A 15607-nucleotide genomic window follows, 5' to 3' on the forward strand; every position below is an offset into this window, starting at 1 on the left:
GCAGTGACAGACCCGTAAACGCTGCAGCCCACGTCCCAGGGACCATCACTCAATGACTGCACATCGCTAGTGTACGCCCATTGTGGGCATGCGCTAGCGATGCATCAGACATAGGACTTAATGGCGGCATTAACGGACTGCGTTACACCGCGTTATGCCGCGGTGTAACGTAGTCCGTCTAATGGACGCCTCTAACGCAGTGTGAACCCAGCCTATTACATGGATCAGGGTAATATGGATGTTGAATAAAAAATGGTACCTGGGTGTACAGAGTGTGTAGAACCTTGTCCTTTGCACACATGGGAGAAGAGAAGCCTACCGGGGTTTGGTGGAGACAAAGTTATCCTTGGAAGGAAGAGAAATGGTAAGGTCATGAGGTGAGTCAGAGTGGGCTCATACCATGTTAAGGAACAATTTACCCTTTGTCTGCCGTGGTGCTGAGGGGCTGCTACTCTGGTAGTTTTATATATAGTGACAAGAGGTGTGGTGCTCAAAGACATGTCCAAAACAGGAGAACTGTGTGTTGCAATGGTACCACGGCAGACAAGACAGAGGTGCAGGAGCGCATTTCAAACCACCTAACAAAAGCATTTGGTTCCTTAACATGCTATGGGTTCACTTTGACTCTTGCCCTAACCATTTCTCTTCCTGAGGATACATTTGTTCCACCAAACCGCAGTAGGGGGTCACTTCTCCACAGTTTCACAAAGGATGAGTTTCTTAAGGGACACACTCTTTATAGCCAAGTACCATTCTTTATTCTACATCCATATTAGTCTCATCCTCACGGTAGGGCTCACCCAGCTAATCACCTGAGATGTGACTCTTACCTGTTGTGGTCTTAGGGTACCGTCACACTATAACATTTCGATCGCTACGATTCGTGACGTTCCAGCGATATCGTTACGATATCGCTGTGTCTGACACGCAGCAGCGATCAGGGATCCTGCTGAGAATCGTACGTCGTAGCAGATCGTATGGAACTTTCTTTCATCGCTGGATCTCCCGCTGTCATCGCTAGATCGGTGTGTGTGACACCGATCTAGCGATGCGATCCAGCGATGCGTTCGCTTGTAACCAGGGTAAACATCGCAGGACCGCGCTTAGTTACCCGATGTTTACCCTGGTTACAAGCGTTAAACTAAAAAAAAACAAGCAGCACATACTTACATTCTGGTGTCCGTCAGTTCCCTTGCCGTCTCTGCTTCCCGCACTGTGACTGCCGGCCGTAAAGTGAAAGCAGAGCACAGCGGCTGTGCTTTCACTTTCACTTTACGGCCGGCAGTCACTGAGTGCGGGAAGCAGACTGCAAGGGACCTGACGGACACCAGAATGTAAGTATGTGCTGTTTGTTTTTTTTTAGTTTAACGCTTGTAACCAGGGTAAACATCGGGTAACTAAGCGCGGTCCTGCGCTTAGTTACCCGATGTTTACCCTGGTTACCCAGGGACCTCGGCATCGTTGGTCGCTGGAGAGCTGTCTGTGTGACAGCTCCCCAGCGACCACACTACGATTTACCTACGATCACGGCCAGGTCATATCGCTGGTCGTGATCGTAGGTAAATCGTATAGTGTGACGGTACCCTTATAGTTATGTAACTACAACTAATGTGACAAGTGCAGATTATTGTATACTGCTACCCCCATATCCTCTGCCATGTTTATCCACCTTAGGACTTCTGTACACAAGTATATGTTGCTTGTTTATATTCCTTGAATAGATTATTTTGTTTTTTCGTTGTCACTAACTATATATTCATCTACTCCCTCCAGAGTAACTGCATGAATAAGACCCAGGTTTGGGTTGAAACATTGCTTATTCCTATGAAAAATATTTAGAATTGAGAGTCCACAGTGGTTGATACCGTTTAATGGCTAACTGAAAAGATGGTAATAAATTGCAAGCTTTCGAGACTACACAGGTCTCTTCATGAGGCAAAGACTAAAAAAAATTCTGAAGAATCACATATTTATGCACAACATGGCATAGAAAAATTGAAAACCAGATTACAAGAGCCACCAGAATATCAAGGAATCACCTGCTACATTACAAAGCTAAAGAAGAAAATAACCGGGTACCTCTAGTAGTTACCTACAATCCAAATCTGGAGGTGCTAAGGGGAGCTGCACGGAAATTACAACCTTTACTGCAAAAAGATGCCTGCTTACAATCCATTTTTCCAGACCCCCCACTACTGTGTTTTAGGCAGCCCCCAAATCTTTCCTTGCAACCAGAAAAAATGTAAAACCTGTCCATTTATAATGACCACGGACAAGATAAAGATCCCCAATTCACATCAGGACTACAAGATACCAGGTACTTTCAGCTGCGTCACTTCTAATGTGGTGTACCTAATTATTTGTACCAAATGTCCAACTGGGGGTCTGTATGTGGGGGAGACAGGGCAGAAACTGAGAGCAAGGATGAACTCTCATTGCCATACAATAAGAGAAAAAAGAATGGATCTACCTGTGGCAATACATTTTTGTCTCCCAAATCATAACATTATGGACATGAAATTACTTGTGTTAAAAGGTAGCTTCAAATCTCAGAGAGACAGAAGAGTCTGGGAATATAAACTGATGACGACCTTTGACACTCTCACTGCAGGAATGAATGTGTCACATGGATTTATGTCTTTTTACATCAACTAAAGAACTTGCCCCTCAGACCATGTGGGGTCACCACAACAGAGACCCTAATCACAGGACAATAAAACAATCCTTATCTAAGAATTGGCCCAATATTTATGGACGTAACTGTTTATCACCCATGGTAATTCTGCTTCATGTCACCTGTCTTATCCATGGTTTTTCCCTTTTTTTTTTTCTATGCCATGTTGTGCATAAATATGTGATTCTTCAGAATTTGTTTTAGTTTTTGCCTGATAAAGAGACCTGTGTAGTCTCGAAAGCTTGCAATTTGTTACCATCTTTTCAGTTAGCCATTAAAAGGTATCAACCACTGAGGACTCTCAATTCTCAATATTTTTCTATCTACTGGCTAACACGGTACCAAGATATATTTCTTTGCTGCTTATTCCTATGTCACTTTAAATCCTGCACCTTAAGATTTTCTGAACATATGTCTGTTTTCTTACATGTGATTTTGAAATAAAACAAATTGCATCTGAAATAAGAAATAATGATAAATTTCAAAGATTTGATGACCAGGAGCTAAGAGCCTGCACCTCGCACCCTCTACTGAGTGCACGCTAGTTCTCCTCACCTGACAAACTCTTCTTACAGGGTAGTATAACAATTGTAATTCACAAGATGGGTTCGTTTTTTTTTAAAAGGAGTAAAAGGGGGTATATTTTGCAGAGGAAACACTGTAATGGCTAGCACAACCCAGTATTCAGAACATGAAATTGCTCATTAGGGGAAGCACTAAAAAGATAAAAAATAAACATAATTGTAGTCATTAAACTGAATATGCCCCTGCTGCCTTACCCAGAAGACCATCCCAGACCATCTTGAACACAAAGCAGTTGAGAAATGCAGATATAGTCACAAGTTCTTCCAGTTTGAAGGATATTTGCTCCTCGTACACCTCAATATCATCCAGTATCCTGACAAGGAGACACACCAAAGATATGTGACATTAAACTAGAAATACAGCATTTCATAACACATACGATCCTCCACAATGTTTTTCTTGTGGGGGGTGTAAATCAGTACAACTATAGCCAAAGTATTGTGATTATTCATCAATAAACTGAAAAGTTAGATACTCACGTAATTAAGTGTCTGGAGCAATCACAGAAAAGGACAAGCATGGCCAAGAGCCTGCGGGACTCCTCGGTGTCATTGCTCAAGCACTCAAGGAAAAGTTTCAACCCTCCTTGAGGTCCAAGTTCACAGATGAAAGCCCACAGCTTGGGTAGAAGATCATCTAAGTAAGTTAAGCCTAGAGAAAGAACAAAATGTACAGAGTGATTGGCTGCCGATACTTGATGTCAGTAAGTTTGTCGGCGCCTCAACAGGAATCAATTTAGTCAAATATATTGGCAGATTCTGTCCAAAGAAAACCAGTAGACACAAAGTGGCAAGCATGGCACGTACCAGTAAGAATCTGGAGACGGATCTGCGTGAGAGTAGTGAGTGCAGTCTGGTACAACACACAGATATTGCAGACTTTTTGCACTTCTTGAGAGTCCACTCTTTTACCTCCAATTGGTTTCAATATGTGACGAACTGAGGCAGATTTCTGGAATGCCCTTTTAAACAGGTCTGGAAAGATACACACAGAGAAGCAATTTGAAATTCAATCTAAAAAAATTTTTATCTGAAAAGTCTGTAACTAAATGTAACCCAAGAAAAGAAGAATACGATCCAGCTATAAAAACCAAAACCGACATTCACAATATGCCTGCTCTGCTTAGAACAACTCACTTTTCATGGGAAGATTGTTCTGTGGGGGAGAGGAGCTCGGGGTGGTCACAACGGACACATCTTGATTTTCTGCTAATTTCTTGCTGAGAACTTCCCGGAACAAGATGCGGATCATATGAACACCCCACAAATGCTGAAGCTGCTTGGTAAGTAATGGCATTGATTCATTGAGACTGGGAAGTAATTAAGGAGAAAATGGCAAATTTAGAGAGAAAGACAACAGAGAAGAGAGAGGGATTTTGGAGAATAAGGGGAGACATTTTAAGTAGAAGAAAGTTATATAAAAGGGTTGAACACATGTATGACAAGACAATGTGACGCGAAGTGATTTCAATGTCATGAATGCATGGTCTTTTAGTTCATGGAAAAGGACTTCAGGTTTAAAATGTAACAAAAAAGCATTTAAGGCTAAGTGCACACATTGCAGAATTGCCGCGGAAATTTCCGCGGCAATTCCGCATCTCCTGCCACGGGTATAACGCATGCGGAATTGGCATGCATATTCCTGCTAAACACTAGCGTTTTACAAGCGTAATTAGCTTGCAGAATGCTAGTGTTTGACAAGTGTGACCAACTTTATTTTGCTATTGATGCTGCCTATGCAGCATCAATAGTAAAAAGTTATAATGTTAAAAATAATTTAAAAAATTAAAAATCGTGATATTCTTACCTTCCGGCGTCCCCCGCATGCTTCCAGCTCCTCGCGATACTCCCGTTCCCAGTAATGCCTCGCGGCAATGACCCCAGATGACGTAGCGGTCATCTGGGGACAGTGTGATGAACCCAGCAATTTTCTAGCAGCTCTCCTCACTCCCGCTGCATATAGCACTATTCGTGCGCTAAAACTTCTCCTCTCAGCCTGGACCTTGGCATCCATGGCCCCTCAGGCTTACAGGAAAGTATCTTATCACTCTTCCCACCACTGGCATTGAATCAAGACACCTCTCTTATGATCCCTAACTGACATTGTCAGGCAGTTGGGCCCTTCTTGAACCGCGTAGGACACTATGTCCCATGCGGCTGAACACATTTCACTGTGGTCCCGACAGCTACTACAGCAAAGGCACTGGCTGGCCTCCTTGATCTCCAGCACCACTTAATCCCAGTAGTGCAGGGTTGCATCTCTTGGGATTAGTAGTTTTCCTATGGGGGACTGCTACCCACCAAACTTCACAACAGCCCTTACACTAATTGTGTGTAGAGTTCATAGACATTTGTGACGCCTGACTTTGCAGTGTGCCACACTACCACTTATTCCCTTCAACAGCTGCGGCAGGCACATGCCTGGCCAACAATAGCTCCCCCAGGCCAAGTTAGCTGTTTGCTCAGGGTGTGGGGACCTGAATCCGGGGCAATCAGCTGAATAAACTCCCTTCTCCAAGGGAGGTGGGATTTTGAAAGTAGAATCATTCTTTTACGAGAATGCTAACAGAAGTGAAAACTTACCCATAATCTACTGTTTGGGAGAACCAGCCCAATACAGGATGCCAGTGCGTAAGATTGGATTTCTTCTGGGACACATACTTTTGGCAGTATGATAACATTTGTGTCAAAACGCTCACAAAGTGTCCTGTCTCTTCTTCTAAAACTTTCTCTGTCAGGTGTCCTAGATGAATAAGGTTACCTGAAATGCAAAAAGAAAATATGGAAAGAAGTGTAATATAGATTTTATGAAGACTTAAGACCTTAAATGGGTTGTCTCAAGATAGGATTTCACTAGTGCATTGCTCCCCAGTCTCTAGGCCTCCCTGTTTGCCAAATGGTGATGCTCTCTTGACTGACATATTGAACCAGCGGCATCATTGTGTGCTCTCCAAAGCTTTTATATGAGGCTTTGTCTCTGCAGCACTGGAGAATAAAGTGGCACTGAAACTGGCCGGATCCATCAAGTGTCAGAGCAGTGCCTGTCAAAAAGCATGTTACTGATGAGCTACATATTTAGGAGACAGACCACCGATCATAGACGGCAGTGTTGGCCGGCAGCCTAGGCAATGAGCAATAAAGAATAGAATTAAAATCCCTCCATTCCATGTATTAATAAGTAAATTGCAAGCTTACTTATTTTATAAAGAGTTGGCGATTTTACACATTAAAGGGTCTAAAACTACAAGTCTGCGGTCACTATGTGACCATAGACTTGTAAATCGACACATTGCGCGCTGTGAGGATCCTCAGGTGTCAGTGCCAGGAACAGCGGTCATATGAAGGCAAGTATGCAATATGCACAATCTGACAAGATGGGCGTAAGCAAATCGGCTTTGAAACCACTATTTTTTCACTCCTGATCTAGAGTATCAATTGGCTGGATTAACATTTAGAACAAAAATGTATACATGTAAACTTTTTATTTAAAACTATTGACCAGCTCCTGAGGTAGACTATTCCCCAGATTAACAGTTCTAATGGTAAAGAAGCCTTGTGTGCTATTTCGATTGAACCTTTATTTTCTAGGCGGGAGTGAGATCTTGTCTTTTGAGGGGTTTTCGATTTGACCATATTTTTGTATATCATGCCCTCATTAGAGGTCTCTTCTCAACACTAAATAAATGTAATTCTTTTAATGTTTCTTTGTAACTAAGACCAACCATGCCCATTATCAGTTTTGTGGCTCTTCTTTGTACCTTTTCTAGTACCAGGTAATCTTTTCTAAGAACTGATGCACAGAACTGAACTACCACTTATGATTTGTAAAATAGTATTATTACCTGCCTGACCAGTGAGCTCATGCCTTTTTTTAATACATGACAATATCCTGCTGGCCTTAGAAGCTGATGATTGATACTGCATAGTGTTCTTTAGTCTGTGATCTAAGAGAACATCCAGATCCTTCTCTATAAGTGACTCTCCTAGTTTTATCCCCCTAAACCATATGGTTCCCACATATTATTAGATGTATAACTTCATATTTATCCATATTAAACCTCATCTACAAAGTGCATGCCTTCAGTTTGTCCAAGTCAGCTAATAATTTATGAACATCTTCCATAGGCTGCACTATACTATATAGTTTGGCGTCATCTGTAAAAATAGAACTAATCATCCCGTCTTCTTTGTCATCTATTTATATAATTGCCTTGTAATGTTTTCATTTCCTGTTCTGCCCAGATGTCACCGTATCCCAGAATTCCAAGCGGAGGAAGTTCACCGACTGCCACATTGGGACATCCAAGTGATGGGTGTCTCAATATGGAAACTGCTGCTGGTACCAACCTATTGCGTGGTACCACCAGTGGAACACCGTCGCACCACACACACACACATTCTATACGCTGTACGCACCACTCACACACACTCTCACTCACACTCTCACTCAGTCTCACTCACACGCAGTCTCTTGTGTTGTACCACCAGCGGAACACCGTAGCAAACACGCAGTCGCCAGGATCAGCCGAACAATTCACTGACTGCTGCCATCTTTGTTCCAGAGGAGCGCAGTTTTAATGTGACCACCGCTATCTGTCTGCACAAAGATGGCGGCGGTCTGATTTACTGCACCTGCACGAATTACGCGCAGGTGCAGTGAATCATTCGGCTGATCCCGGCGGCAGATGCGCGACGTGTCTACAGGCAGAGGAAGCCGGTCACATTAAAGGGGTTTTCCCCACAAACGAAAGTTCATTTTAAAAATTGACTGTGTCTGACCGTGTAAGGAGCATACCACATCTCCTGAGCAGTGGAAGAAGCAAGGGACAATACTGACATTACAGCAGGGGATCACAGTGGATTCATTTTGTGAGGTAAAATATTTCACTGACTGTTTTTAAAAAATATTTTACGTCACAAAATGTATCCTATGCGATCTCCTGCTGTAATGTCAGTATTGTCTTTTGCTTCCTCCCCTGCCCAGGAGCTGTGGTATGTTCGGTACACAGTCAGACACAGACAATTTTTAAAATTAACTTTTGTTTGTGGGAAAACCCCTTTATAAAGCAAATATCAACACCAACATGGCTCCTCCTAAAAAGTACACCAATGACAATGAAAGGAAAGCAGCAAAGGCACAACATCGAAGACAACAAAGGGCAAATGAGACTCTTGAAGAGCAACAGCATCGCTGGGACAAAAACAATGCATATAAGCGTAGGCATCAAGCACATGAGTCCCCTGATGCAAAAGTCATTAGATTATCACAGGATGTCATTAGGCAACAACAGCGTCGCATGCCTGCCCTCATCGTGACATTACCGCCCTCCCGATACGATAGCATCGGGCCTCCATCTAGTTAGTAAATAAGTTGAATAATATCAGACCCAGCACTGAACCACTTATAACCAAAGATTATTTAGGAGTAGAAGACATTTACCACAACTTTCTAGGTACGGTCTTTTAAACACTTTTAGCCATTACAAACCTTCCTTTCTAAGCCTATAGACCTTAATTTATCAATTAGGTGTCTTTGTGGAACAGCGTCAAATGCCTTTGCAAGGTCCCAAAACACATCTACCCAAGTCCAGGATTCTAATCATCACCTCATAAAAATGTATCAGGTTACCGTATTTTCAGGCGTATAAGACGACTGGATGTATAAGACGACCCCCCCCCCCCAACTTTTCTAGTTAAAATATAAAATCTTCTTAAAAGTCGGGGGTCTTCTTATACGCCGTGTGTCGGCTTATAGGGCGGGTGAGCAATGTGCATATGGTGGGGTGGAGTGGTCCCAATGACGAAGAGAGGAAAGGTTTAAGTGGAGTATCCCCCTATTACCTCATTGTGGCAGCGATGCTCTCTGTGCTGGGGGGCGACGGCAGCTCCTCTTTGTGCAGCATGGTATCTCCGTGCTGGGGGCGGCGGTGGCTCCTCTTTGTGCAGCATGGGGGCTGTGCTGGGAGACAGCGTCATATCTTTGCGCAGCGTTGGGGCTCAGCCGGCAATTCCTCAAAGCCCAGAGGCCCCGGCAGCTCCATTGCTGCGATGCGGTGGCCTCCGGGAAAATGGCCGCTGGGGTTGGCGCATGCTCAGATTCAGATCTTGTCTCAGATAAGATGCTCCATAAGAGATATTTGCCCCATATAATGATGCACAAATGCTGATTATGGCACCATAAGATGCTCCATAGAGATATTTGCCCCATATAATGCTGCGCAAATGCTGATTATGGCCCCATAAGATGCTCCATAGACTATTATGCCCCATATGCTGTTGCTGCGATTAAAAAAAAAAAAAAAAATCACATACTCACCTCTCATTGCTCAGGCCCCCGGCATTTGCTATATTCACCTGTCCGCGTTCCACTGTCAGCGCCGCTGCGTCTTCCGCGTCCTCTGCACTGACTGTTCAGGCACACTAATCGCGTCCTCTGACCTGAGCGTCACTGCAGAGGACGCAGAAGACACAGCGGCGCCAACGGTGGAACGGGGGACAGGTGAATATCGCGCACTGCCCCCCGTCATACTCACCTGCTCCCGGCGCGGTCCCCGCACGTCCCTGGTTCTCCGGGCGGTGATAGTTTCTTCCTGTATTGAGCGGTCACATGGTACCGCTCATTACAGTAATGAATATGCGGCTCCACCCCTATGGGAGTGGAGTCGCGTCCATATTCATTACTGTAATGAGCGGTACCACATGTGACCGCTCAATACAGGAAGAAGCTTTCACTGCCCAGAGAACCAGGGACCTGCAGGGACCGCGCCAGGGGCAGATGAGTATTATTATATAGCTGCTGCTCCCCCTCCCCTGCCGACCCCTGGGAATGACTCGAGTATAAGCTGAGAGGGGCAATTTCAGCCTAAAAAATGGGCTGAAATTCTCGGCTTATACTCGAGTATATATGGTAATTCTTTTTTTTCTATTGATAGATCAGGCAATTCTGAACATGACGATACCAAATATGTGTATATTTGTTTTTTTTATTGTTTTATTTTGAATGGGGTGATAGGGGGGTGATTTGAACTTACATTTTTTTTATTTTTTTAATATTTTTAAAAACTTTTTTTTTTTTTTTTTGCATTCTTCAATAGTCTATAGTCAATGGGAGACCAGAAGCTGCACTACTTTGATCGCCTCTTCTACAAACAGGGGATGATCAGATCACCTGTGTGTATCAGAAATACTCACCTGCTATGAGCACCGACCACGGGGCAACGCTCATAGCAATCTGGCAATCACAACCACAGAGGGCTGTTGCAGACCTCTGGTTGACATGGCGACCCGCGATCACGTTACAGAGTCATCGATGGCCGACATTAGTGATGCAGTTCCTGTAAGTACGAGTTAAATGCCACTGTCAGAGATGGAAAGCGGTATTTAACTAGTTAACAAACGGGGGTGGATCGAGATTCCTCTCACAGCTCTTGTGGGCACGTCAGCTGTATAGATCATTGTCATGTGCCCGGAAAGGTGCAACCTCAGCGCCGGAGCCCGCACCAAATAGGGGAAGTCCAACATGTGCGTACCATTACGCTACATGTCGGAAAGGGATTAAAGAGATCAGTCATCAGGTTTTTGCTACTCCATCTTAGAGTAGCATGATGTAACAACAGATACCCTGATTCTAGCAATGTTTCACTTACTGGGCTGCTTGCTGCAGTTTTGATAAAATCACCATTTTCTTTTGCAGATCTACCAGTTCTCTGAATGCTGAGCTAGGTGCACCCCCAAACACAACTGATGGCAGCTTTCAGTGTACACTGTTCATAGACAGAAAGCTGTCAATCAGTGGCGGGGGCAGGATTATACAGAGCTCATGAATAAGGAGGACTACCAAGCAGCAGGTTTAGCAGTCCTCTGGTGATAATCTCCTGCTGCTAAAACCATGATTATATAAAATCTGCAGCATGCAGTCCAGTGACATCACTGAAATCATGGCCGCTGTCTCTATATTATGCTGCACTATGATTAGGTGACAAAATCCCTTTAAAAACTCTGGGATGCAGAACATCTGGGATGGGGACCTTGTTCACATCGATTTCTCTTTTACCATATGTAAATTTAACCACCTGAGTATATTAAATTACATAGTAAGAGCAATGGCATTGACCACATCCACCACTCTTTCTTCTTTGACAGAATTACTAAATGGGATCTTCAGAGTTGAAAAATCCATTTATTATTTCTGCTTTCTCTGTGACCAACTCCTCATTACCATTATTTAGGGATGACACCAGTGCAGATCTTGGCTTTGCATTTTTTTTTTTCAATCAAATAATATTTTTTTTAAACAACATTAAACAAGAAATAATACACAATTTGCTATTCAGTACCCGAAAACCTTGATAAATGTATGGATAACAAATTGCCAAACATTCACTACCGTTACATAGAAGGGAAGAAAACAAAATTTATGAGACACATTGACATTCCTAGGAATACTAGGAAGACACACTAAGGTTGTTTAAAACATTCTCAAATACATTGCATGTCCTCTCTAATAACAATACTGTTGATGGCATACCAGGAGTATCCAACTATGGACCCCATATCCTCCTGACTTTATTCATTGAATTAAGTATTTTGTCTATATGTTTTTCCAATCTGATAACATTATTAAAAAAAAATTTTAATTAACAAATTAAGGGGTTAATCATTTGGATGCAATATATTTCCTGGCCTGATATAGGATAACCAAAATCCTGATCTATACGAGATCAAATTCCATGTCATCCTCAATTACCCCCAATGAACATGTTAGAAATGACCAGATCCAACAGAGCATCGACTTGCCAGGTCTTCTACAAACTGACACACAAAATTATTCTATAACAAGCTGATAAATGTTCTCCACATTGCAGTTAAAGCAGAGCCATGACCCCAGTCAATATATGACCCCGAGTAATTATAAACTCCCGCTATCATTACAGTGCCAGCATGTGCAGCCCCGGCCATCTGATCAAGCATTTGGCCCTCCAACTCCTCAGTGATGTTGGGGGGGATTACACAAAAAAATCATATATCAGAGTTTTCCTCCCTTTGTAATCTCACTACCAAGGTTTTAACTTCCTCACAATCTTACTAACCTAGTGCCTGTTACACTCACTTTCATATCCTTCATAACACACTGACACACTCCTCCTCCTTTCCTATTTTCCTTGTCTTCCCGAAAGAGCATAAAACTAGGAAGATTTATAGTCCAGTGAGGAGTCCAACTCTGTTCTAAGCAACATCAACCACATCAATCTGTGTTTCCAATAACAAGGCTCAGAGCTCTCCCATTTTCCTGAAAATGTAAGGGCACATTTGTCTGTTTGGGGATCACCCTATATACTGCATTAATCCATCTCCTACAGTCCTCCCCTCCAGCTCCAAGTCTGACAAGTTTATAACCCAACTATCCCATTACATTTTTCCTTATCCTCTGCCAACATCCCTACTTTAAATACTCGGACACTCCTGCTAGTATGCTCTCCCCCAGAACAACAGACCCGCTTCAATTCAGGTGCAATGTATCGGCAGAATATAGATTGGACCCCAATAAAACATCATCCCAATGCTCTAAGGAAATCCTTTTTTCTGCACCTGGGCTGAAACCATGCATGTAACTTCCTAACTTCCTGCAGTCTCTCCGGTGATGCACAAGTAGTATTCCAGAGAATACTACCTCAGAGGTCCTTACCTTCCTTCAAATTATTTTGAAAGATCATCTACCTACCATCTATTCATCATCTACCAAATGGTTACTACATGGACCACAACAGCTGGATCATTCCCAGTCACAGACGTCATCCACTTCCCAGTGCTCACCGCCGCTTGCCGGACACACCCCCTTCTGCTGCCCCCACAGCACAGATTAAACGTGCAGCGGCGCTCCTAGCGTCAGACCAGCGGTGGACTCCGCGTCCTTCACGCCACAAGCCTGCGGTAAGACATACCTCTACCCTCACCTCTCCTCCTGCACAAGCCGTATTCTTACATTTAAAGATGTGCTTATCTACTCGATAGGCTGCCTAATGCATACCTAGTCCCTACATAGACCAGGGGTATGTTGATTGATCTTACTGGGAACACAATCTACTAATCGATCCCTCACCTAACTAGGTTAGCCCTTTCAATTCAGAAGCTATATTCCTTTGCTCACATGGGCATACACCCACTATAAACACCACTTACTATACGGTATGCAACCTACCCTCTACTATCTAGCCACTCACGTCTCATCTCCTATATTGTGCCAAGATTGGTTGTTTCTATACGTTTTTTTGTACTTTTTTGTAGGGTTTTGTACCTTTCTTTATACTAATTGTATACCAATCTTTACATATCGCCATGTCATCTCTATGTTGGAAGTCCAGTCTTTTATATACTTTATTTATTTTGTATATTTCTGTTCCTGTACATTTTGATTCTCTGTTTATACTTACAGTAACTGATGACGGTCAGATTAATGACCGAAACGTTTGGTTGCTGATAAATAAATTCGCATTCACAACATAAGTTGAGTGCAAGGTTTTATTATACATTACTAAGGTGTTGGAACCTACCTGGGCACCACACTCTACAAGCTGTCCACCCGTTTATCTACTTAACTAGACTAAGTTTTTATAGCGTTTTTATCACGAAAAAACCTGAACGTGTGCCCATACCCTTAATCCTGCTATCCGTTAACAAGCCAAAAAACCAGTAAAGAATTTAAAAAAGTAAGGAAAATAGTAGTTACTTTATGTTTTTTTTCTTTATAGCAGAAGTTTCATCAGTTCTTTTTTAAGTTATACAGTACCTAGTAAGCACAGGGTGTGACTCCCTTCTAGACAAGCACACACATCTCTGCATTGTTCTTCCCGGCTCATGAACAACACGAATTTATGAAAGAGTCCATTGGATTCGATCACAGATAATCTCTGAAACAAAGAGAGAGGTACATGAGGAAAAAAATATACCATGCAACTGAACAGCAGCTCTCTAAAGGAAAGACTACTGTAAATCTGACAATAGATGTTAAATCTGTCAGATTTCATCATAATGAAAAGTTTAATCCACAGGCTAAGGTAGCCATCTAAGAAGAGTTTGTCAGCCATTAATACAACTATTCTATTGAATGTACATGACTAAGGACTAAGAATTGCACCATGACTAATGCACGCTTCGATTTTAAATTCAAACTCAGACCCTATTCCTTACTGTAACCCAAGAAATGACAAGAACACTGAGCTTTCTATAGGGATTTTTCTTATGTTCATGTTGACATTTGTTTAAGTAACTTACATCTGGAGTAAGGACAGATAAATGTGATATCAAAGCAGGAACAGACATTATGTGGATAAGAAAGGAGCGGAGAAGATTGTCAGAAAATTGTGCGGCCAGCACCGGACTGGAAAAAAAAAAAAAGAAAAGATTATTAATCCCATTAAGATTCTCAAAAACTTTTTACTTAACTTGGGTAAAAGGGGGCAAAGATATGCTTAATGTAAAGAAAATAAAACTAAATGTAAGCATGGCCTTAAAGGAGTTCTCCAAAATGGCTGCCATCACATATTTCAACCTTCAACATGTCCTAGGAGGAGTTGAGGAAAAAAACACTGCTAGAAAGCTGTTTCTGAGTAATGTTGGAGAAAGTTTCGGTAAGGCTGAGGAACACCTTCAAGAAGAAGCATAACTGATCTGCTCACTCAGCCTGACAGGTTTACAACTGGATAGAAGGAATGGCTGAAGCAGGAGAAAAAAATATTTCCTCAGCTGACTAAACAGAACTGGCTTCTATTGCTTCAGGTTATCTCTGTGCTACATTATATGCCCATTTTCATCAGTCAGTCTCTCTGCCCTGCTGCTTCATCACAATGCTGCTTCTCAGCTTTACCAGAACTTGATCCGCTCTGACATCGCTCAGAGGCATTTGTCTCGAGGCAACCCACCCTAATGCATGCCTAGAACGGGTTGCAGCATGAAATATGTGATTGCAGCAATTTGGAACAACTCTGAGAATCCCTTTAATTATCCAAAATACATTCATCTAATGACTTAGAATGACTAGAAAAAAGTGAAAAAAGACTTCACATATACATTGATTTATTCAACAAAACACCTTCGCTAAAACAAACTGTACCTTAGTATCAAATAATTTCATATTACTATAATAAAATATCAAAAATAGCTATAAGCAAACACACAAAAAGACAATATTGCATCCAATACTACAACATTATTCCAATGAATCATACCGCAGTGCCAGAGAAAATATTGCTGTTAATGTGGCTTTAGACAGGGATGGGCGTGATCGAGCCAGGCCATTGGTGAGAAGAATCTGCAATAATAAATACTCAAGTTTTCGAATAAGAATCATATA

The 15607-nt window shown here is 42.4% G+C and overlaps 1 protein-coding gene across 1 annotated transcript in view; it reads right to left on the minus strand.

Annotated features, from left to right (window-relative positions):
• The window catches only part of UBE3B (ubiquitin protein ligase E3B), an 83788-nt gene that overhangs the window by 17617 nt on the left and 50564 nt on the right, over positions 1-15607 (minus strand). Inside the window, exons 9-16 of the mRNA XM_069759452.1 lie at positions 15483-15565; positions 14530-14635; positions 14045-14165; positions 5842-6019; positions 4396-4568; positions 4066-4233; positions 3739-3910; positions 3454-3572 (exon numbers count right to left, since the gene is read on the minus strand). Of these exons, the coding sequence (XP_069615553.1) occupies positions 3454-3572; positions 3739-3910; positions 4066-4233; positions 4396-4568; positions 5842-6019; positions 14045-14165; positions 14530-14635; positions 15483-15565 (1120 nt within the window). The remainder of the gene's footprint in view (positions 1-3453; positions 3573-3738; positions 3911-4065; positions 4234-4395; positions 4569-5841; positions 6020-14044; positions 14166-14529; positions 14636-15482; positions 15566-15607) is intronic.

Source organism: Ranitomeya imitator, chromosome 1 (assembly GCF_032444005.1).
Source record: "Ranitomeya imitator isolate aRanImi1 chromosome 1, aRanImi1.pri, whole genome shotgun sequence".
In the NCBI taxonomy this organism is placed as follows: domain Eukaryota; kingdom Metazoa; phylum Chordata; class Amphibia; order Anura; family Dendrobatidae; genus Ranitomeya; species Ranitomeya imitator.